This window comes from Panicum hallii, chromosome 5, assembly GCF_002211085.1.
Source record: "Panicum hallii strain FIL2 chromosome 5, PHallii_v3.1, whole genome shotgun sequence".
In the NCBI taxonomy this organism is placed as follows: domain Eukaryota; kingdom Viridiplantae; phylum Streptophyta; class Magnoliopsida; order Poales; family Poaceae; genus Panicum; species Panicum hallii.
Window position 1 is genome coordinate 33,169,174 of NC_038046.1, and position 23,127 is coordinate 33,192,300.

The window sequence follows — 23,127 nt, forward strand, 5'->3', positions numbered from 1 at the left end:
GGGCCGACACGTTCAGTTGGCCCATATAAAAAAACACATATATTTTGTACCCAACGCACTGAGTTGGTCAGATAGCCGATGTATAACCATCGACTTTAGAATTTTAATTTGAGTACATGTAGGTTTTGAATGACAATGAGCTACAAGAGGTGATTACAAAGTAGTATACTGAAGGAACTCATCGATGGCTGCGATAGCCTCAAGACGGACGCGATCAGCTTCAGCAATCACCGCTTCATCATCCTTGTCCTCACCTGACACTATCTGGCAACTCAAAACGCTCAGCTCTATGAGTTCTATCATAGCTGGGCAGTCAGGTTCTCTGCTTCTTGTTTGGAGCTGGCTATGAGGTTCTTCTCTTCCTGGATCCGCTGCTCGGTTGTCCGAACTTTTGCCTTAAGGTCTTCTAACTCCTTCTCCAAAATTTGAAGCCTTTGAGAATGTGCAGAAGTGTTAGTCTTGGCATCCAAAGCTGCCTTCTTCTTGTTAAGCTGTCGACACCTCTCGGCAATATCGGCTTTCAAGGGGGCTTGTGAGCGACGGGCTTCAATCCTCTGCCAAGCCTTTTCTATGTTTGCCCGAAAGAAAGGAAGATGTCCGGTTGGCCAGAGCTTGATCTGAAGGTCTTCTGGGAGTTGGGGCTTGATCTCCTCAAGAATTAGCCTCACTCCGTCGGAATCTTGGACCAAAGCATCAATTGGAGTCGATAGCAGGCCCTTTATGCGGAGGAGTTGGCTAGCAACACCAGTCGGTTGTGGCTGATTATCATCCACTTCGAGTATGGCCGAGCCGATAGATGCAGGGTCAAATGAGAGCAACTCTGACAGGTTTAGACCCTGAAAGAAGACAGAAAATTAGTACGGTACAGGGGAAAGGAAGATGCAAACGGCTCAGATATATAACGCATCTTTTCTAGAGAAGGATAGATAGCCGATGAGGTGACGATCGGCTCCTGCAGACGCACCTGTTCTGGAGAAGGATTGATAGCCGATGAGGTGAAAATTGGCTCCTGCAGCTCCTGAAGGTTGACCAGAGTATCGACTGTTGTTGCAAGATTCTCTAGAGTTTCCAGGATCGGATCCTGGAGGTTGACCAATAGGTTGACTGCTGCCATAGGATTCTCTGGAGTCTCTAGGGTTGGGTCTTCTTGGCGCGCTTGCTCTTCCCTGCTGGAAATATCCATGATATCAGCCTGCAAGTAAGGAAAGAGCAATTGAGTCGAAGTATACATGTTCAGAGGAACAATTATAAAGGGACAATCCAAACCTGGTTGACGTTCGGAGCTTCTTGATCCATAGAAGATGGTCCGGCCTCCTTCCGAATCTTCCAAATAGTCATCTTCTTCGCCTTCATCTGGGCTCGGGGGGCAGCAACGTCGGAGACTCGTTTTCACTTGGAAGCCAATTTTGTAGAATCAGGCTGGATCCGCATTATGACCTTTGATGGGGGAGTTGTGTTCTTGCCAAAGAGGGCTACGGGAGCAACCGGTAAGAACTTGAAAGTGGAGCCATCATTGTTCTTGGGCTCCGGACCATCCTCCTGCTGCAGAGAAAACAAATAGAATTAGAGAAGGGGTTAAGCAGAGTCATGAATAAGTACTAAATTGATGGTAATACCTCTTCCTCAGGGGCTTCATACTTAGCGTTAATCTGCTGCAGCATTGGCCCCAAGGCTTTCCAAAAGACATGAGTCTTCCACATTGACCACCAGTTCTCGAAGCTGATGGCTGAAGAAGTGAATGATAAGTCGACAGGGATTGGGATGTGAAGATCAGCAAACAGGCTATAGCATCTCTGGCTGGTGAGAATATCGGGTACATGAGCTCTACTTATTGTTAGATAGTGAAGGAAGAAGTGGGGAGGACTTGCCCAAGACCAAATTGCCGGGCTGCTACGACCGGCGGGTAAAACTCATAACCTGGCTTGATGATTCTGTTGGAGGTGCTCATGCCAATTGGAAGGAAATAAGGGTGAATCATGATAGAGTATAAATGCCGAGTGCTATCATCATCAGTAAAGTCAGCCAATCTGAAGGCGATTGGGTTCTCAAAGATTTCAGAATCTGTATAAGGGACGAAGATTGGGTTGTCCAGGCCTCGGTAGAATATCCTAAACCAGCTTGAGGTGTCTGTGGGATTCAACTTGCTACCGGGAAGACTGTACAAAGCTTGGCTGAAGCTGGTACACCTGATTCGTCTCCCACTCTGATCTGGAAAAGAGTTATTGGCTAGAACAGAGAAGTTTGGTATGTGGTTCTGAAAATATAGGTGAGCCCATAACTGGATGAACCACCAGGGACCACCGGTTCTGAGTTTCTTTTGGGTAAGCAGGCTCGAAGATATTAGATGAAGATATCTATAGACTTCCTGAAGGAACAATTTACCAAGGCCAACAGTATTACCTTTGGCTAGTTCATATGCTAGGGAGAGGTAGTTTTTGGTTGGGGCAAGGGAAGGACCATAGAATAAGTGTTCCAACTAGAGATTCGGAAACGCCGTATGTTCTTTTTCAGTTACAAGGCCTTTGGTTTTGATGTGCTGGTTTAGGTAGGCACCCCAGTTTGTGCACTCTGTTTTGGAGGACAATTTAATGGGGACCTCAGGCAGTCTGAAGGCAGAGGGGCTGGGTGTTGCAATTTCCAAGCCAGTAATCATCATGACATCCATGAGGGTTGGAGTCATCGGCCCATGGCCAAATAAGAAGCAGTTCAGGGCATCAGACCAAAAATAGCCGATGGTCTTCAGAAGGTTCTCATTCTTCTCAAGGGGGGACAATGATAGAGACAGAGCATCGGCTATTCCTATGGTCTCCCATGTGGATTGGTAGGTTTTCGCTACTCTGTTGTACCAGGATACCCAGCCCTCGGGAGGATTCGGCCAGGCACGCAGGCTGTCGGCCCAGGAATCTAAATCTATGTCTTGGCTTACAAATGGGATCCTGTTAGCCTCACAAGAAATCAAATCTACTGGACTCTCATAAGAACGAGGCCCAAGGCAAAAGGAATTGGGGGAAGAAGGATGCGGCAAAAGAATGTTTGAAACCTGAAAGATCGATAAGAGCCAAATAACAGGAAGGGATCATTCAATGCTTCAAGGGTTCGAATAATTACTTCATTAAATTAGCGAAAGGTCGGAGTTTTACCTTCAGACCAAGGATGCCCGCATCAGCATTCGAGGGTTCCGCCATCTGAAACTCTAATGGTGATCGAAGACTTGGAAACTGGATCTAGGGTTTGCTTTGCGAGTTTCGAGTTCGCACTCTGAGGTTTTGGTTTGGGTTTTGCAATTAGATTTATGAGCAAGGGTTTGGGAGCGCAACTTGGATTCGGGGAATCTGTGGAGATCTGTTTTGGGAAGGTTCTAGACTTAAGAAGATGGTATTACGTCAGGGATCTACTCAGATCCGGATCGGCACTTTGAGGGAAATGACCGATGCGTTGCCATCGGCTCCCGGTAAATCGGCTTTTGACAGTTGCTAACTAAAATGAAAGGATTTGATTCATAAGGGAAAATCATTACAAAAGGGGAGCCGATTGCTCCTAAAGCCGATCTATCAGCTTGATCCTACGATCTACCACCAGTAGGTGCCTAAGACTTTGCAGCACTTGATCGGAGGGGCCGCGCTGGCGTCGTCGCTGCTGTCGTTGCCGCCATCGTCTTCGCCGCTGTCGCCGCTGCTATCTTCGGCTTCTTCATCGTCATCATCGTCGTCATCCTCCGACGACCCGCCAAGCAGGAAGCCTCCTGCCGCCGAGTCGTCCTCGGTTGATGGGGTATCAACTTCTTCCTCCGAGGTGGAGAAGTCCTCCTCCCAGGACATGTTGTTGTCATCGTCTTCATCCAGCTCCCCGCCGAGGAGGAGCTGGAGATCTTCACCGTCAGTCAGGGACTCATCAACCTCTGACCAAGCCTGGAAATCCCACTCCTCTGCATCCCAGTGCAGAGGAGCGCAGACCTCGTAGGCGGCAATGGGGTCGAACTCCGGGGTCATCTCCCGGGTCATCTCAGATTCAAAGGAGATGACAGAGGAAGCAGAGGAAGAGGAATCCATTGCGAGGGAAGGAAGGGCATATTGGCGCGGTTGCTAATGGCTGAAGGAAGAAGATGAGTGAAAAAGAAATCTACCAGGGGCAGGCTTATAAAGGCAGGAGTGGAATATGAATCGGCACCGTGACAGTTTCCAAAGAGTTAGATGCAGAGTAGTCACATCCCGTGGAAGTGGAAGCGGCGCGCGTATACGGATTTCGGAAGACCAAGAGGTGAGGCGATGGAAAGAGAAAAAAAATGGTTTCGGAATAATTATTGCCAAAACCAGGGGGCATGTGTTATCACCATAATTTGGCTGGACCAGAAGGTGGGCCGCGAGCAAAATGGGCTCAAAGGATAATTGTAATGGGCTTGCGAATCGGCCCCTGCGCGGGCGGTTTAAGGCCAGATTGGCCATGTATCTAGATATGTGTGTGCGTTTAAGTTAGTTTAGATAGAGATAGCTAGGATTCGTGTCGTAGTCAGTTAGGATTGGTTAGGAGAAGCAAATCTCCAGACTATAAATATGTACCCTAGAGTACGAATGAAGAAAAACAGAAACAAGAACCATTTGCGAACAACTCTCGGCGCATCGCCACCCCTGGTTCAAGGTTTCCTTCGGGTAAGTGCTATGCAGTCCCGATCACGCTTCGTGTGATCGGGGCAGCATCGTCCCTACCTCTTCATCTTTGTGTTTCTCATACTGAAGCGTTGTTGATGACGAGTAACATTAGTTATCTTAACGCTTATAGGAATGCATCGGCTTTTCATACTGTACTCATGTGTTGCTTGTCACCCGTAAGCGTTTAGCTGTCTTCGTGCCCGATCTCGGGTGTAAGGGCAGCACCTTGCTCTGCTTTGATTAGTAGATCCAATCTGTTATGGTTAGTCTTTTTCATCAAAGATTTAGCTGAATATCCGCATGGTTAAGCCCTTCAAATGAGTTAAATGATCCAGCAGTACGTTTGATGCTTTATATTAATCTAAAGTGGGATTGTTCCGGGAATCGGCTTTCTGTTGGTTTTTAGGCCTCTGTTTAGGTTTGCTATTCTGTTATCTTTCGTATTTGTTAGGCTTAACTACGCGTAGGATGTTCCGGTTATGTGGTGAAAGCTTTAACTGTCGTAGATTGAATTAGCTTATTGATTACAAAGCAAGTTTATATTAGTATCAGATATACGCACTTTGTTTAAATATTTAGATCCAATCTGATACTGGGAGACAATCGGCTCTTTACAGCCGATATCAGGGGTCATCCGATGAGCCGATCACGGCTCGGACTAATGTTTGAACGTGTCTATGCATGCAGGAAACTAACCGAAATCACTTCCACACCTTCCTGATCAGGTACAAGGTCAAGTGGCACGCCTAGCAACCCAGACACCAAGTCGTGTGCCAGATCCTGGGCCGTTGACCGAGGGACCGGAGCCCACCAGCAGTTCCGGGAGCCTCCCAGCTCCTCGTGTTGCCTGTCGCTGCTCGCCGGTGGGTTTTGACTGACAACATATTGTCATGCTGATTGATTTCTCATGCACATGTGGGAGAACAAGACAGGACCACTTTCTATGTTCCCATTATATTGCAGTAGCTCGGCACCGCAACTTTGCCTACAAGAGCAGGATATCGTGGGAGTTCAATGTTGGCAGCCTGTACTTACATGGTCTCCCCGATTTGAGCCTTACCACTATAGGAAAATAGTGTAATTTCATCGGCAACCGACGAAAATAGCCCGAAAGCCGTCGAAAATAGCTATTTTCATCGGTCAGCCGATGAAATTAGGCCGACGGAATAAAGTACACGAAAATAAGTGCTTTTTCGTCGGCAACCGAAGAAAATAAAACTATTTTCGTCGGCCGTGCTGGCTGACGAAAATAAATATGTTCACATTTTCGTCGGCCAGCGAGGCCAATGAAAATATTCATCATATTTTCATCGGCCCATCCAGCCGACGAAAATGATAGAGCATATTTTCATCGGCCCACCTGGCCGACAAAAATACTAGGCGTCTGCTTAAAAAAAACAGCTGCATAATATATGTGGAACACCAGGAAGCTTTCGTTAGTTTACAGCAATCAAGGATTCACAAAGTGATACACAAACACTCTTAGCATAAGGAAACCAGAGTTCAGAGGAGTTAATTGTTAAGATATAAACTCTTATGTAGATAGCAACATTATCACCTTACACATAGAATAAAAAAAATCAATAGATATTATAGAAATCGATATTTGTTGCTTAGTGATGGCGCAATAATTCTACTCACCTTCTGCCAATAGATGATGAGGTGAATATTTGATTAAGCAGATAATCCATGTTTACCAACGATGGGACAAAATCACATACCACATGCTTGCTGGATAGTTTCAAGGGCTAACCAATCCCAAATTTCCTACACAAGACGCAAAAACTTCATTGAAGAAACAGTAGCAACAAAGCAGAATGACATGTGTCATCGCGACCATGCACCATAATAAGCATAGTGGAGACGATGCTATTCTAATCTCAACAGACGGAAACAGAAAAGCCATAACTTCTTGATTTATTTCCCAAGTCCGAACTACAAAATTATTACAAAAACTATAAACAACAAAGACTGCAAAGAACATTAGGTTCATGGGCATCAATCAACAAGCTCAGAAGTAAGGGGACAAAAGGATAGCATTATCATGCCATCAAACTGCAAGTTTAAATCCATTAGTAAAATAAGTGGAAAGCAGCCATTTCAGCTTTGGCCTAACTAGTCTTACAGGACCTCGTACCCCCGGCAGGTCGATCTTCATTCAGGAAGAAAGAGGTCAGCTTAACTAGGTTTAATACAGTAGCATTATTAAGCCAAGAATCACTAACCTTCACATGATCATTCTCGGTGATATTGTTTCCACGCACACGTAAGACAGATCCCTCCGTGTCATAGTCTACAGACTTCATTCCAAAACAAAGGACACACTCAATTATCAATCGATACAAATGGTTAAGGCTTGGTAGCACAAGGAAAGAATATCAAACAAAGCAAAGAAGAGCAAAGTAAACTCCTGAAATTAGAGTCCATTTCAATCATGCTCGTTCTGTAGACAGAAACTCCATATGCAGACAGATAGATGATATATCACCTCTACTACAATTTTCAACTTAAGTTTCACCCGCTCGGCATCACGCCCTCCAGATGCCACCTCCCTCAGCAATTTCCTGGAAACCAGCAGAAGAACAACAATTTCTTATAACGAAATCCATAATTTCCATAACATGAAGACTGTAAAAATGTTTTAAACATGCACACATGCAAGAGAGAGCAGTGGATGGAGACTTCAACTACTATTCCCGAGAATTTGTAGTTATGATCAAAGGCTTTAAAGCAATATAGAACATCAGATGTTTTCCGTGACAAAAGTTTTTGTAGTCATGAATGTGAACACTACATAATTATGAATGAGTAATAATCAGTGTGGAGCTGCAGCAAAGCACTTTGAATGAAAGGAGAATTGGTGAGCAATAGTCAAGCGGCGGCGAGGGGCCCGCGGGGCGGCAGCGGGTGGCCGCGCGGGGCAGCGGCGGGGGCCGCGGGGCCAAGCCGCGGCGGGGGCGGTGGCTGCGGGCCCAGGGGCGGTGGCGGCGGGGTGGGGGGGTGGGGGGCTCAGGCGCGGGGGAGAGAAGAGAGTAGTGTGAGTGTGGGGGTCTGGAACGAGATTCAAATGACCTATTAGGTTACCTCTATTTTCGTCGGCCCATCGGGCCAACGAAATTAGGTCTATTTTCGTCGGCAGGCCGACGAAAATGGACTATTTGTTTCGTCGGCCAGGCCCTAGCCGACAAAAATATGAACCCGTTTTCGTCGGCCTGTGTTAGGCCGACGAAAACAAAATCTAAATTCGTTGGCCTGCGTTGGCCGACGAAATAAATGATTTATTTTCGTCGGCTTGATTTTGGCCGACGAAATTACATCTGGCCAACGAAATTGAGCGACTTTGGTGTAGTGTACCTAGATGAGAGACAGTGGCCAACATATACGGGTCTGAAATATATTGCGGATCCAGGGGCCCGTTGGAAAAAGCCTGGAAGAACTAGGAAGAGGATGAGATTCAAGATGGTCATGGACCAGGTTTCAGAAAGAACTAGATGGAGGAGAGGAACCCCCTTTCTTTCTGACCCCGATGAAAATAAATGTGGTAGATGCGGCGGACTTGGTCACAACACGCGTACATGCAGTTGGCTGCTTAGTAAGGTGCAAATAGCTGTTGTACACTACCATTTTGTTTTAATGTTTACTTCATTTTATGTATATGCATGTCTTACTTAATTAGAGTTTGTTAATTTGTTCATTTTTGTATTTGTTCTTTCTAATACTTGTTCACTAAATTGCTATCTTATTTTTGTAGGATGGAGGCACCATACCTGCTCGATCCGTACTACAAGCAGAACCACCGAGGACGATGCACCACGGAAGGGGAGGTAATAAACAAAATTTATGTTCCACATTATCTGTTTGTGCCACTCTTTAAAATTTATGTTGAGGTACTAATAAAATAATTCAATGTCTCCAGGAACTGCCCCTTCTTCATACTCGAATCCATGATAAGTTCTACGATATGCGATACAACGATAGGTACACCCCTCTCCTAGAGAGGGCTGGCCTCGACATCATATCGTACCAGGTTCACCATGGGTTGCCTATCATAAACTCCACAACGATCACAGCTTTGGTTGACAGGTACAATCATTAACAATTAATCCACTTCGTCTTCATTTTCCAAGGTCAACGGGGTAACTCAGCATAAGTTTTGTGCATTTTTTGTAGGTGGAGGCCGGAAACTCATAGTTTCCACCTTCCTTGTGGTGAGATGACAGTGACACTGGAGGACGCTCAGAAATTTCTTGGTCTCAGTGTCACAGGTCGTCCAGTCACCGGCCAGGGTAGGCCTGACGGTTGGAGGGGTCGTGTGGAGGCCTTCCTCGGGAGAGGGCTTCATGAGGCGGTGCTGGCTACCCGAACCTCAGGAATACCTATCACGTGGCTTCGGCGGCACTTTGCTCACTGTCCGGAGATGCACATGAGGAGATAGTCGCCTACTACTGCCAATTACCTAAAGTATGTTAGGTTTAGTCCAGGACCTGTTTACCCTTGTTTCGTACCGGTCCTCACATGCCACTACATGTGTTGTGCATGTTCTATTATGTAATGCACTACTTTGTTAGTCTTGATCCCATTACGTTACCTTGTTTTGTTAGTTATGCACAAATTAAAATAAATATTATGAACAACATCAATGAAAGAACGACACTTGAGCTTATGGAAGATGAAATAAATGATCAGTGCTTGGAAAGTCAAGTACATGAGAGCAGAGTGACACATGGAAGATGTAATACATGATAACACAATAAAAAGTCAAGTACATCAGAACAGAATGACAAGTTCATTACATGAATAAACCATACAACTAGCAAATCTTGCATACTACTGAGTGCAATGAGGCCACTTTCCCTTCCTCAATGCATTTGGATTCTCTATTGCTGTCTTTGCACGGCGAACACGCTCCAGCTTGTGTTCCCTCTCCTCCTTGTGCTGAGTAGCATGCCTCTTTTCCAGCTCTTCTTTCTGCTCTTTTTCTGCTGCCTCCTCTTGCCGTCTCTGCTCTAACAACTTCTTCCGCTCCGCATCCCACTGCTTCATTCTACGCAGATACTCCTTATCCTCCTCTTTAATCTCAGTGTCGATCCACTGCTCAAAGTCACAAAGCGGGGGAGGGGCCTACAAAACATTCAATTGTTACACACATATTATTACTCATAAAGCATACATGATTCTATATGACACCGAAAATATTCTACAAAAAATAAATATTCTTACCAGGAACCCAATGGGGATCTGACGAGGTGTAGGGTCGAACGTATAATTTTCACACATCCAATATCTCTGGTTATATGATTCCTGCTCATCAGACTTAGCTACCTTGCAAGGATTACCGCAGAAGCATATCGGCATAGGAACACTACTAGGCGCAGCAAACGGGTGAAGGCTATTCCCGTCATCACCTTTGGTTTACTAGATTTCCCACATATTAATAACTAAAACCTAAACCCTAAGCAATTACACTGAATAATACACATAATATAGACCAAATTAATAGCTAGAAATTAAGGAGGGGAGAGAGCATACCTTGCTCTTGAAGATCTACGGATCAAATCAAAGTTTTCAAGGTTAAATATGTCGATTAATGAGGTTGGACGGGTGGGGGAGAGAAAGAAAAACCGAGACAGGGTAAGAAACAAGGAAGGAAGGCTCGGACAGGGGAAGGTGGTCATGCTATATGGGATGCCAGCTTGGTGCTAGGATCTCCGGCGCCGAGCTCGGCGCCATGATCTCTGGCGCCGAGTTGGCTGCCACGTTGGCGCTAGGCAGGCATGGCACGTCGCATCTTGGCGGCATGAATTATAGCGTCGAGACGTGTGATCTTGGCGCCATTGTTCATGACGCCAACCCTCAGGGTCCGAACGTGGGAATAAGTCTACTAAGGGTCCAAACATAAATTTTTTCATGAAAAGGGTCAAAATGTAAAAAAGACGGTGTCACATACTGGTACATTTGACTACATGAAATGGTGCTCTCTGGGTATTGTCTCCCCAAATGGCGCGGTAGCTTCTAGTATGATTTTCATAATCTTCGATCTGGACCTATATTGGATCCGCCATTATGATTTTTCACAACTAGAATGAATATTCAAAAGTATGCGACTTTAGACAATGGAAAGGCTCCATTTAATTTTTCATCCTTGGTACACAGAGCCTATGATAATTATTATAACAAAATTTCGTCATGAAACAGCATATAGGTAAGGAATACTTGATCTTCAAGACATGCCAAACGCAACTTTATTCTAATTCATGTCAAAAGAAAATCCTAAAGTATGACATTGCATCTTCATGTATTCACCTAAAGAGTATGACATCTGGTCTGAAATATATTGCAAGAAAATAACCTGTTTCTTAGGAAATTAGACACGCATGTACATGCAAGTTGAGTGAACAGCCTTCTTGCCCACCTTCCTAGAAGAAGGAATTCGTGGCATGACAAAAAACCTTTATTTTATCAGTAAGAACGAAACTAGCTCATTACAAGTCACTGTACTGTAGGCCGCGCAAGTTGGCCATTCATGACAGATTAAAAATCTAGGGAACATTCCAAGTAGGATACCTAACTAGAAGACATCGTATATATTCAAGATTTCATAGTATGACTGTCTGACCACACACATGCGTGAAGAGTTGAAGTCCATGCGTGTACAACGCCTTCCTCACAGCCACACCTATGAAGTATACAAATCAACGCGCCAACAATGAATTGTTCCACGATCGAGGATTATATTCACCTATATAAGCAGACAAAACCAAAGGACACTAGCTAGCTAGCTAATATAACGATGGCATCTTCACCTCCGGCCATCCTGATCCAGATGCCTTCTTCGCAGACCAACGCGACAGCACCGCCGACACCTAAGGATGAACCCCCGACCATGCCGATGGCAGAGCGCTCCGGGACAACGACAGACAAGGTTATGGCGAGCGCATCCAACCTAGCGCAGCTCCTGCCGACGGGCACGGTGCTGGCGTTCCAGGCTTTGTCCCCGTCCTTCACGAACCACGGCAACTGCAGCTCCTCCAACCAGTGGCTCACGGCCGTGCTGGTCGGCGTCCTTGCCGTTTTCTCCCTTTTCTTCTCCTTCACCGACAGCGTCGTCGGCTGCGACCGCAAGCTCTACTACGGCGTGGCGACGCCGCACGGGTTCAACGTGTTCAACTTCTCCGGGGAGGAGGAGAAGCGGGAGTGGGCGGACGAGCTCCAGAAGCTCCGGCTCCGCCCGCTCGACTACGTGCACGCCTTCTTCACCGCCGTGGTGTTCCTCACCGTGGCGTTCAGCGACGTCGGGCTGCAGAGGTGCTTCTTCCCCAACGCTGATGCCAACACCAACGAGCTCCTGAAGAATCTGCCTCTGGGGACGGCGTTCCTTGCGAGCTTTGTGTTCTTGATCTTCCCAACGAAAAGGAAGGGCATCGGATACAGCGATACAACTCCCCGTCAGAAGGCATGATGCGGCCGGTCACTCAAAAGTCCAGATACACGGCTAATTTATTAAAGTACAGCTGACTCGAACACAATTAAAAATTTACACTATGTACATGATGATACGTGTATTCGTTAGTTTGTTGCTGGTAAAATTGTAGGTTTTTGTGCTTCGTTTTTGCAGGAAAATAGGTATTTCACTTGTATATATATAGGTACATGTTTGATAGGTAAATTCTTTTCGTACATGAATAGTGCATGTTTGTCAAATTCTTGTGCAAGAAATGGAGAATCTAAAGATAAAAGAATGGTCGACAAGTGATATCTGTGTATTAACCCTTGTGTTTTTGTCGATAAATTGAATATTAATAGCGTATATATATTTGGCTTCTTGAACGCGGCTTCAATTCATTTAGAAGCATCTTACATAACAAGGTTTTGCACCCCTTTTTTGCTAAACAAACTATTTGTTCCGAAGAGATAAAGTCTAGGGTGTGATGTCAAGATGTGGCATCGTCCTTACGCTACATGCAATTCGCTCCTGACGTCCACGGCCAACTGATAGGCAGTTTTGCTTCTTCGCGTGTTGGGGCACTCCTCACAGAGTTTGTGTGGGACGTTGCACATTTAAGCACACTGGGGACGTGATTTGTGTTGCCATGGGTGCCGAAACAGTTTGAGGATACGGAAATCGAGAGGATGACGCCGAAACAGCGATCAATAGAACCAACAATCTGAACATCCTACTAGAAAACAGTGACTTCAAATTGAATGCAGCCAAAATTGGAGAAATCTATCGCAGAAAAAAAAATACTTCGATGTTACCGTGCAGGTTCATCCAATGCCCAAGGTCGGCATCGGGTCCAGCCAACTATAAGGCAAGTAGTGCGCCAGCATCCATCGTAAGCGACGTACGAAATGGACTTTTCTCGGTCCGACAGGAACTAGTCCACAAGCACGGTGCGCCCATTTTCTCGGTCCTATCAGTCCAAATTTTAATTAAATTATGCTTCTCGAAGTAAATTAACAAACTGTTACATGATCATTTCTAACTTATTATATAGATAAGAGAGATTCGATTATATGATATTCTAACTTGCTAGATAGACACTCAATTATACAACATTGTGACTTATTATATGAGTGATACTTTACAAGCACTCAAATCGATTCATCTGTTCAGGAGGCTATATTCAAACTAAAATCATCCTTGGTTAACCAAATTAACAATAAATGACTACTATTTTGGGCACTCAATTACATAACATTAACATTCTAAATTATTACATGTATAAATATGTAGGAGATCAATTATTGCTGAAGTGATGATATTGAGTTTTTATTAAAATGGAACAAGTCTAATTTTAACCGTCGAATTATTGCTAAAGTTCGAGTTTAGTTCTTGAACTATACTAGGAATAAATAAGATCCAATTTTAATAGAGTGCCAATGGTTAGATTATATTTTTAGAAAAATTATGGTGCTAAATTTATATTTTTCTAATTTGAAATGAATTAGTTATAAATTTTTAGAGATTAAATTAGATTTTTATTAATATATATCTGTTATAATTCAACTATTCAAATTTAGTATCTGATTGAACAATCCGGATTATCCAATCGGATATTCGATATCCGACGGATACCACCCTTCTCATCTTATATCCAAATCCGATATCCGCATTAACTATCCAAATTCGTATCCGATATCCGAAAAAATAACCGGATATTCAAAAATAATATCCGAATCACTATCCAACCCTCTCAGTCGGATGGTCGGAAAATATCGGTACCATTTACATCCCTACTGATGGGCACTAGCGATCACGCTCATCAGTGTTCACACCTACGCTTCCTGCATCTTGCGTTTCCACGTCATTGCTTGGAACTTTTGGAACCGCGGAAACTAGAGGTGGACCACGGAAACTAAAGGTGGACCACGTCGTGCCATTACAAATTCATAGTAGAGATTTGTTGCCATTGATGATGGTTGAAAAGTATTAGTTGTATATAAGTTACCATACAGTGGCCATAAATCAGCTAGAGAGTTTTTAGCAGCTTTTCAAGAAGCTCTAGCTATCAATTAGGTTTGCACAAGCACGGCATACAATTAACCACTTTAGATTTGTTCCCAGTTAAATTTTCTAATATTTACTTAAGAAATATTTATAAAAACAAATTTTCCTACCGGTCAACATCTAACTATGTTTTTTCTATGCGGAATAAGAGTAACACGACACGTATATAAATATGCAAATACACACCACTATGAATATATACGCGAACACACCCTACCGTAGGACATAGGAGCACTCGACAAGAACACTACTTATCATTGAAACACGTGGTGTTGCTCGTGACGTGGGGCACTGGACTGGCATGGGTCCGCCTTTGTTGCTCTGCCGCTGTGGCTTGCTGGCTCGAGGCACGTGTGATGGGGACACCTGCGATGTGTATAGGGACCCTTGGTGACAAGGGGCCCGAGGATGCCTGTGCTCGTCACCAATTCTGGTGACGTGTTGGCGACATTGTGGTGCGGAGATGGTACGGTGCGGACATAGGAGCATAGCTTGGGTGGCTGGTGTTGCGCTTGCCCTGCCGATTGGAGCTCGGTTTCTGGCAGCTGTGAGCTGCCTCGCCGGGTCTTCTTTTGGGCATAGCCATGATGGGTGTAGTTGGGTTGAGATCAGGGCGACAGCCTTTGACGACAACATTTGCTAGTGCCGCTTCCTCCTTGAAGCCATCCTCTTTGCACCTCCTCATCCTACTTGACCGGTTGTTGCCGGTGTAATCCCAAACCTAGGTTGGGCTGGCGTCATTATGAAAAAGGCTTCGTTAGGCAAATCCGACATATCTTGTCTATATTTCTTTTCTTTTGAGTTTCTTAATTTTGCCAGTAGTCTTCAGTGGTTGTGTTGGGATTGCTATCCCGTTATGATCACTGTTCCAGCAGAGTTGTTGTCAATGGTGGGTTTTGCTAGGGAATAGTTATTCTTCCCAGCAAGTGGCCCGATCCGGTCATGGAGTTGTTCCAAGAGATGCTAGTGCTGGCGAGTTGTGTTGTCCCAACGTAGTCGTAATTGTTGGGTTTTGTTGGTTTCCCATCCATCCAAAAATCGTGAATTTATGTGGGTTTGTCAGTTTCTCCTGCTATCACTACTAGAATCCTAACTTTAGCCAAGCGTTTGTAGAACTCCCCAACGGCTCCTCGGGAAAAATATTATTTGCCGACGGTTTGATATTCCCCGACTGTATAATTTAATCCCTTCGGCTATTCAATAGAATGGCCGACCGTTCATGCAATGCCCCGATGGTTTAAATTAACACCATTGGCAAACGTTAGAACTGACCAATAGTATCCTAATTTGCCCTCGGCAATTCTCTGCAAACCTCCACGTCCAGCCCATTGCACACGTTCATAGCCCACGTCCAGAGGATTGAGGAAAAGATCATCTTAGCCGAGGGTAGACTGGTGGAGGTTACCTGTACATAAACCAATACCTAGCCGTCAAATCATCTCTCCATAATGCAAACAAATCTGGGAGCCGCCGCAGTACCGCCGTACTACACTGCAGCTCCTCCTTGATCCGCCCGGAGCAATCGTCGCTGCTGCAGGGGAAGACAGCGCCCGCAGCGAGCGTGCATATCGGGGGGCCCTCATAGTTCCCAGCGAGGCGGCATCCTCGACTGTAGCGGCGTACATGCTCCGGCTTCGCCTCGTGAGATCCCCGTCACATTCTTTTTACCTGTTTGTAGCGATATTGGCCATCTTCTTCAGAGAAGCGGCATGCACGGAAGGTACAAGGGCGCACCATCCTGAATTCAAAGGTGCCAGCGGCTTCAAAACACATTTTGTTCCAATCTGAGCTAATCATCTTTCTGTTTGTCTTATCAGAACACCTTCCTTTTGATAGAGTGACATTAGATTTGATTAATCTTCTACATTGCTGGAAAAGGTATTACCAAATTCTATGTTCTGTTTAATCTTCTTCTCTGTCCGTCTCTTGTTTCTCATTACTTCTCTCTGACACCAGCTTATCACTGTCAAATCTACTTTTAATTTTCTCCAGAATCCAGATTATTAGTCTGGTCCCAAATGATCGTATCATAAGGCTAAGCATTGAACAGTTCGTGAAAGGATCACCCAAAGGACGGATCTGCAGTATTTTTTTCTTATGTACATTCTGTATAGTATGTGCGAACAACCGAACATGTATGCACGTACCAACGATGTAAAGATTCATTCTTCAGACCATGAGCAACCGTGTACCTTTTATTTATCAAAGTTTCAGCGTTTATTAAATGCAACAGAGAAGCATATTACAGAGTTCCATGTGTTATATTAATATTTCTCTATCTGGAATTGTTGAATGGAATCAGAATTGCCGTGGCACTCATCTAGGTAAAATAACAGCAAAAATTATCCCAAATAAAAATCAAACAAAATAACTATACTAAAAACAATTATTTTGGTTTAGAAAATAAAACATGTGGCCAAGAGTATCAGAACTGTCGGGAAATGGGATTGATGTCCATATATACAGTTAGCATGGATATCTGGACGGTCGGGCTCTCACTGTTGATAACGCAGTGGCCGAGATCCCCTTGGCTATTGATGGAATGCCTGACTATGGATGGCCGAGGGGAGATGGCCGACAGTATACCCTTGGCCACTTGCTTTCCTTACCGCACAGATAGATGGCAAACGGTTTAAAACTCTTGGCTTTGTTGGGATTTCAGTAGTGTATAAAGCATGTAGCTATGCTCAGTGAGCGAGTTGTGAAGTTGTGTTCGAAGATTATAGTAGTTGTATGGTTTTTTGGGCTTAGTTTTCTTATAAACTGGGCCAATTTATTTTTCTAATAATATTATGGCAAAGCAAATTTTTGGCCAACTTTTGAAAAAAAAGCACTCGACAATCATATCATCTATCACCGAAAGAATTATATAGTTAATTTCTGGAATAAATGTGAAGGCACATGACGAGTGGAGTACTTGAAATCGAGTGGGCATATGTTTGGCTTCCCATTTACCTGTGTCTCGATAACATGATTTCTTTACTACCTAAGGTGGAGTGGTACAGTTCATACTCCATACTCAATCTCTCTCGTCACACCCCACGGAATTATACTAAGACACACGCTAAACTTTATTAGTAAAACTGCATGTAAAAAATATGTAGGGAAACAGTTAGGCTACACTAACTATGACTATTATAAACTATTACGTACACCCAAGATACTTGCAAGTAGAAGATCATAGATCATTACCACTAGACGCACAGCGCAGTAGAAGATGCGTTGGAGTAGACTTGATCCAACGTAGTTGCGTGCCGGTGTGGAGGAAGTAGTCGATCTCATCCTATGAACTGATCTCCTCGTCCTCATCCCAGCAACAGCCTCGTGCCGCCATAGCCGATCAGCACAGCAGCAACAAAAGCAGCGCCTTCACGGAGTCCACACGTATAGGGATGGAACGCCCAGTGCCGGTGTGCTAGCACCGTGCGCACGGCTAGGGTTTCGAGCGTCGGGCGAAGGAGAGGTGCAGCCAGGGTTTGGGCATAGTGGAATCAATGCGCCCCTAGCCCCCACCTCTTATATTTATAAAGTACGCTAATGGGCTTCTAGGTTATAGACCCATTAACAACCCTAATCACGATGGATCAATCCGGTGGGCCTTAATCTGAATTGTTATGATTGCCTCTTGGGCACATCACCAACAATCTCCCACTTGCACAAGAGACAATCATATAGGTAAGCTTTCAATATTCCAACCCCTTAAGTATGTGACCCGTAAGGTTTATATGTGAGTAGCTGTAAGAACCATTTTTGCACTACTAATCAACAGAGACACCTAGCAGTGCGTACTGACTCCCACGCACACATAAAGATCATATCGGCAAAAACCTTTGGATATACACATTCACTAATTCATTTGCCTCAGTTTACCGGTCAAGCTCAAGGCGAGTTTCGTGCCACCCTTATGATAGCTCGACCACTTAACTCGATCTTATAGCAGATTACAATTTATGACTAACCCTTTAGTCACTTTGTGATTAACTCTCTAATCACTTTGGCATAGCCATGCACTTTCTTAATCCAATGGCATCGAGGGGCCCGGATATATCTCTCCCATTATCTAGGAGGGGCAAATTCCATCTTGATCCGCTCACATCCCATTCCATGTTTCATGATACACCCAAAGATTACTTTTATAGCCACCCAGTTACGGAGTGGTGTTTGGCAGCCCCAAAATGCACCACTACGCATAGTGAGAAACAATGGCGATCTCAGGTCTAAGGATTCAGCAGGTATATCACTCGAGACCAACTGATGGCACATTTAAGACAACTACCTCCGCAATGTCTCGAGGTGGGTCAATCCAACACCATGTTCCCTAACATGTGTCCACATTATTGATTTGATATCTCCATATCTATGATCTGTGAAATATGATCATCGTCAATACATATAGTTTATACTCATAGCGGTAAAAACCAGGGATCGTTTAGAACAACAATATAATAAAATAAGAGAGTTTCACAATCAAGTTATTGTTGTCAGTCAAAACCCACCGGCGAGCAACGACAGGCAACACGAGGAGCCGGGAGGCTTCCGGGACTGCTGGTGGGCCTCGGTCCCTCGGTCAATGGCCCAAGAGTCCGGCACACGCCCTGGCTTGATGGAGTGCTAGGCGTGCCACCTGACCTATACCTGATCAGAAAAGTGTAGAAGTCATTTGTCAGCTATCTTCCTGCATGCACAGACATGTTAAACATTAGTCCGAGCCGTGATCGGCTCTTACAATGACTCCCACGATCAGCTAAAGAAGCCGACGGAGTCACTGTACTAGGTCGGACCTGTCTTCATACCAGGTTGGACCTTCGGGTACTTATCAGAATCGGCTAGAAGAAGCCGATTGCCATGTTTAACAGATCGGATCTACTAAACATATGAACGTTTGCACAAATCCGATAGAAAGAATAGAAACATGCTCTGTAATTACCAAGCTAATTCAATCTGTGATAGTAAAAGCTTTCACCGTATAACCGGAACATCCTACGCGTGGTTAAGCCTAACGAACATGAAAGATAACAATACGCTAACCCAAAAAGAGGCCTAAAAACCAACTAACAAGTCGATTCCCGGAACAATCCCTCGTCAGGTCATCATAAGGCATCAAACATGCAGCCGGAACATTTAACCCGTTTGAAGGGCCTAATTATACGGATATTAAACCAATTCTTTGTAACACAAAGAACTACCATAACAGATTAGATCTACTAAGCAATAACGGAGCAAGGCGCTGCCCCTGCGCCCGAAGTCGAACAGAAGGACAGCTAAACGATTACAGGCAGCAAGTAAAGCATGGATTTACTGTTCGGAATCATTGCAGCATCATAATCATTTAAGATAACTAGTGCTACTCGCCATCAAAAACGCTTCAGTACGAGCAACACAAGGATAAACAGATAAACGCGACGCTGCTCCGACCATGCAAGACATGATCGGAGCAGCATGTCGATTACCTGGAGAAAGCCCTTGGAAAGGGGTGGCGATGCGCCGAGAGTTTGTTGTGGATGATTGATTGATTCTTATTGATTATCACGATACATATTTATAGTCCGGAGACTTGATCTTAACTAACCCTAGCTGATTACGATTCAATCTCTAACTTACTATATTTAAACTATCCTTAGATACACGGCCATCTTGGCCCTTGACACATCTGCACAGAGGCCGATTCGCAGACCATTACGATGATTTCCTTCAGCCCATGTTGCTCTCGGCCCATCCCTTGGCCCAGCCAAATTATGGTGATAACAGTCATGCACTTGTTAATCAATGTAAATAATTGCCATTCAAGGAACAAATAACACTTTAGTGAATAAAACACAAACTTAGACATGATTACAATAATCTCCCACTCACTTCGGAGTCAACCATGAAATATCTAATACCCATGTAACTCATATGCGTCTCATGCTTCTGTTGTCAGAGGGCCTTCGTCAACGGGTCAACAATGTTTAAATCCATGTGCACCTTGCAAATCTTCATATCACCTCTATCAATTATCTCATGGATAAAGTGATAGCACCGCAGGATGTATTTGGACTTTTGGTGTGATCTAGGCTCCTTAGCTTGTGCAATGGCACCGCTATGATCACAGTAGAGGTCCATTGGATTGGATGCACTAGGGACAACACCCAACACAGAAACAAACTTTCTGATCCAAACAACCTCTTTCGCAGCTTTCGAAGCTGCTATGTACTCGACCTCCATCGTGGAATCGGCTACAGTTTCTTGCTTGGAACTTTTCCAGCTTGCTGGCCCTCCATTGAGGCAGAACACAAATTTAGATTGCGATCTAAAGTCATCCTTGTCAGTTTGGAAGCTAGCATCGGTGTAACCATTTACAACGAGCTCCTCCTCACCTCCATAAACTAGGAACTTATCCTTAGTTCTTCTAAAGTACTTAAGGATATTTTTGGCTGTGACCCAGTGAGCCTCTCCTAGGTTTGAATGGTATCTACTTGCAACACTTAGAGCATAGGCTATATCAGGGCATGTACAAAGCATGGCATACATGATGGACCCAATAGCGGAAGCATATGGAATTGCACTCATCTTCTCTTGCTCATCAGGTGTTGAGGGACAGTGACTCTTGCAGAGACTAACACCATGTGATATTGGCAGAAAACCCTTCTTTGAATCATGTGTATTGAACCTTTTCAATACCTTTTCAATATATGTATCTTGGCTTAATCCAATTAGCCTTTTCGATCTATCTCTATAGATCTTAATGCCCAAAATATATGCATACTCACCTAAATCCTTCATTGAGAAACTTTTTCCTAGTGAAGATTTAGTGGCTTCAAAGATTGGAATGTCATTTTCGATCAACAAAATGCCATCCACATAAAGGACAAGAAATACAATTGCGCTCCCACTAGCCTTTTTATAAACACAAGGCTCTTCTTCATTCTTGATGAAACCAAACCCTTTGACCACTTCATCAAAATGAATATTCCAACTCCGAGATGCTTGCTTGAACCCATAAATGGACTTTTGAAGCTTGCATATTTTTCCAGCATTTCTAGGATCGACAAAACCTTCAGGCTGTATCATATACACATCCTCACTAAGGTTTCCATTCAAGGAAGCCATTTTGACATCCATTTGCCATATCTCATAGTCATAAAATGCGGCAATAACTAGAAGAATCCGAATAGAATTTAGCATTGCAATGGGCGAAAATGTTTCATCATACTCAACACCTTGAATTTGTTTAAACCCTATTGCCACCAATCGCGCTTTATGGATATGAACATTTCCATCCATGTCTATCTTTTTCTTAAAAATCTACTTGCACTCCACCGATGTCAACCATCAATGGGATCAACCAAGTTCCAAACTTGATTGCTGTGCATAGATTCTATTTCAGATTTCATGGCTCCAAGCCATTTCTAAGAGTCTCACTACTGCAGAAAATGTTTGTAGGGGCGGGTAAAACAACATTTGTAGGGGCGGGCGCGATACCCATCCCTACTTCTCGCAGCTAGAAATGCTATTTGCAGGGACGGTTGAGGGTGTGACCTGCCCCTGGAAATGGGTTTCCAGCCCAAAAATTGGTTGATTTGTATTTAAATTTTCCGAATCCCTTCACGCCATTTTTTAGAATTTTGTTTCTCTCCAATTTTGACCTATCAAGCTAGTGTGTGGTCGAATGTCATAGTGACCAACATGGAATATGTTTCATAAATACAAATAATTACGCATACAAAAATAAAATCATATCGAAGTATATCATTAAAGTGCATCATTATAGTACATCATCAAAGTGCGCATAGTATACATGTTTTGTCCTATTGCCCCTGATGAACGCTACTGCAGCCGGCATGGAGGTGCTGAGCGTCCCACTGATGAAGAACTTCGTATTTTTTTCAGTTGCCAATTCATGTTCAGAGTGAACAAAATACCCTGTTACATGGATTACTTCATGCAAAATGAAATGGCATAAATCAGCGACTATGTTGAGAAGTTGTTGCTCGTGGAGTTGGTCATCGTGTTTTCTCGGCTGAATCTACAATTCAAAACTCCATGGAAAAATTAACCGAACTGTTAGATACACACAAAAACAATTCCTACATATGCATCCATCCCTAACAAAGATTAGCCCCTTACACGTCCGGGATCAGTTGTGTATCTCCCGAGATCCCTCATGTGCTTGCACATGTAGTACCCACAGTACACGTAACCTGCAGGTTGCTTGTGGCATGGGAAGTGTGTGCACAAAGTCATTTCTGTTGTTCTCTCGGGGGGATGAATTCCTCCTTTGGAAATGTAGTGCCTGTAAGTCTTGTTTTAAAAAGAAAGAAATAAGAAGTTAGTTTATATATGTAGTTTTTTGGAAGATCTAGCATCATGTAAATGTAGAAGATAAGAATTTTGCTAACATGTTGAGGATGGATATGAATTCTTTGTATCTACACGGCTCAAAATCAGCAGAGTCCAATACGAGCATTTTTCCACGCTTTGGCTGTAGCATTAAAGCAATCCAGTGATTTCTACAAAAATATTATATATGATTTCTTAGGCATTTATTCGAAGAAAGTGGATATTAAAACAAATGATTGAAACTACACTCACTGGAAGTGGTATGGTGCCCAATGACATCCCATCTTGGCATTTTTGCATCTGAAGCGATATGTAGACCCCAACCCTCTTTATGATCTCTTTGTGTTCATGTATTCATTTTGCTTGTTTTTCCTTGCGCGGTTTACCCTTGCTTAGCTCATCATAGCTGTCCTTCCACCACATTGGCCCGAGATGCCTGGACTCACAAATAGCTTGAGAGTCAAGAAACACGAGCTTGCATTTTTGTTCTGATTATAGAACCGATTGCGTTCTGAAACTTTGCAGACACCTCATGAGGCTCTATGGGCTCGCCTGCTGCGCTAACTGCATTGACCGTCCATTGGCCTTCGGGGTACTGGTTTCTTCCATGCTGACCCCTTTTCCTTTAGTTTTGGCTGCCAGAGGTTGTAGTTT

General features: G+C 44.0%; 2 protein-coding genes across 2 annotated transcripts; one reads left to right on the forward strand and one right to left on the reverse strand.

Annotated features, from left to right (window-relative positions):
• Window positions 1-3,569: 3,569 nt before the first annotated feature.
• LOC112892611 (phosphopantothenoylcysteine decarboxylase subunit VHS3-like) lies at window positions 3,570-4,049 on the reverse strand. The gene has a single exon (XM_025959744.1). It carries the CDS (start codon window positions 4,047-4,049, stop codon window positions 3,570-3,572), a length of 480 nt encoding a protein of 159 aa, XP_025815529.1.
• A 7,349-nt stretch (window positions 4,050-11,398) lies between these two features.
• On the forward strand, window positions 11,399-12,413 carry LOC112894077 (protein DMP10-like). Its single transcript, XM_025961671.1, has one exon. It carries the CDS (start codon window positions 11,437-11,439, stop codon window positions 12,103-12,105), a length of 669 nt encoding a protein of 222 aa, XP_025817456.1. The 5' UTR covers window positions 11,399-11,436; the 3' UTR covers window positions 12,106-12,413.
• The last annotated feature ends 10,714 nt before the right edge of the window (window positions 12,414-23,127 follow it).

Coding starts and splice junctions, on each gene's coding strand:
- LOC112892611 (XM_025959744.1), bottom strand. CDS start 4,049: ATGGATTCCTCTTCCTCTGCTTCCTCTGTCATCTCCTTTGAATCTGAG.
- LOC112894077 (XM_025961671.1), top strand. CDS start 11,437: ATGGCATCTTCACCTCCGGCCATCCTGATCCAGATGCCTTCTTCGCAG.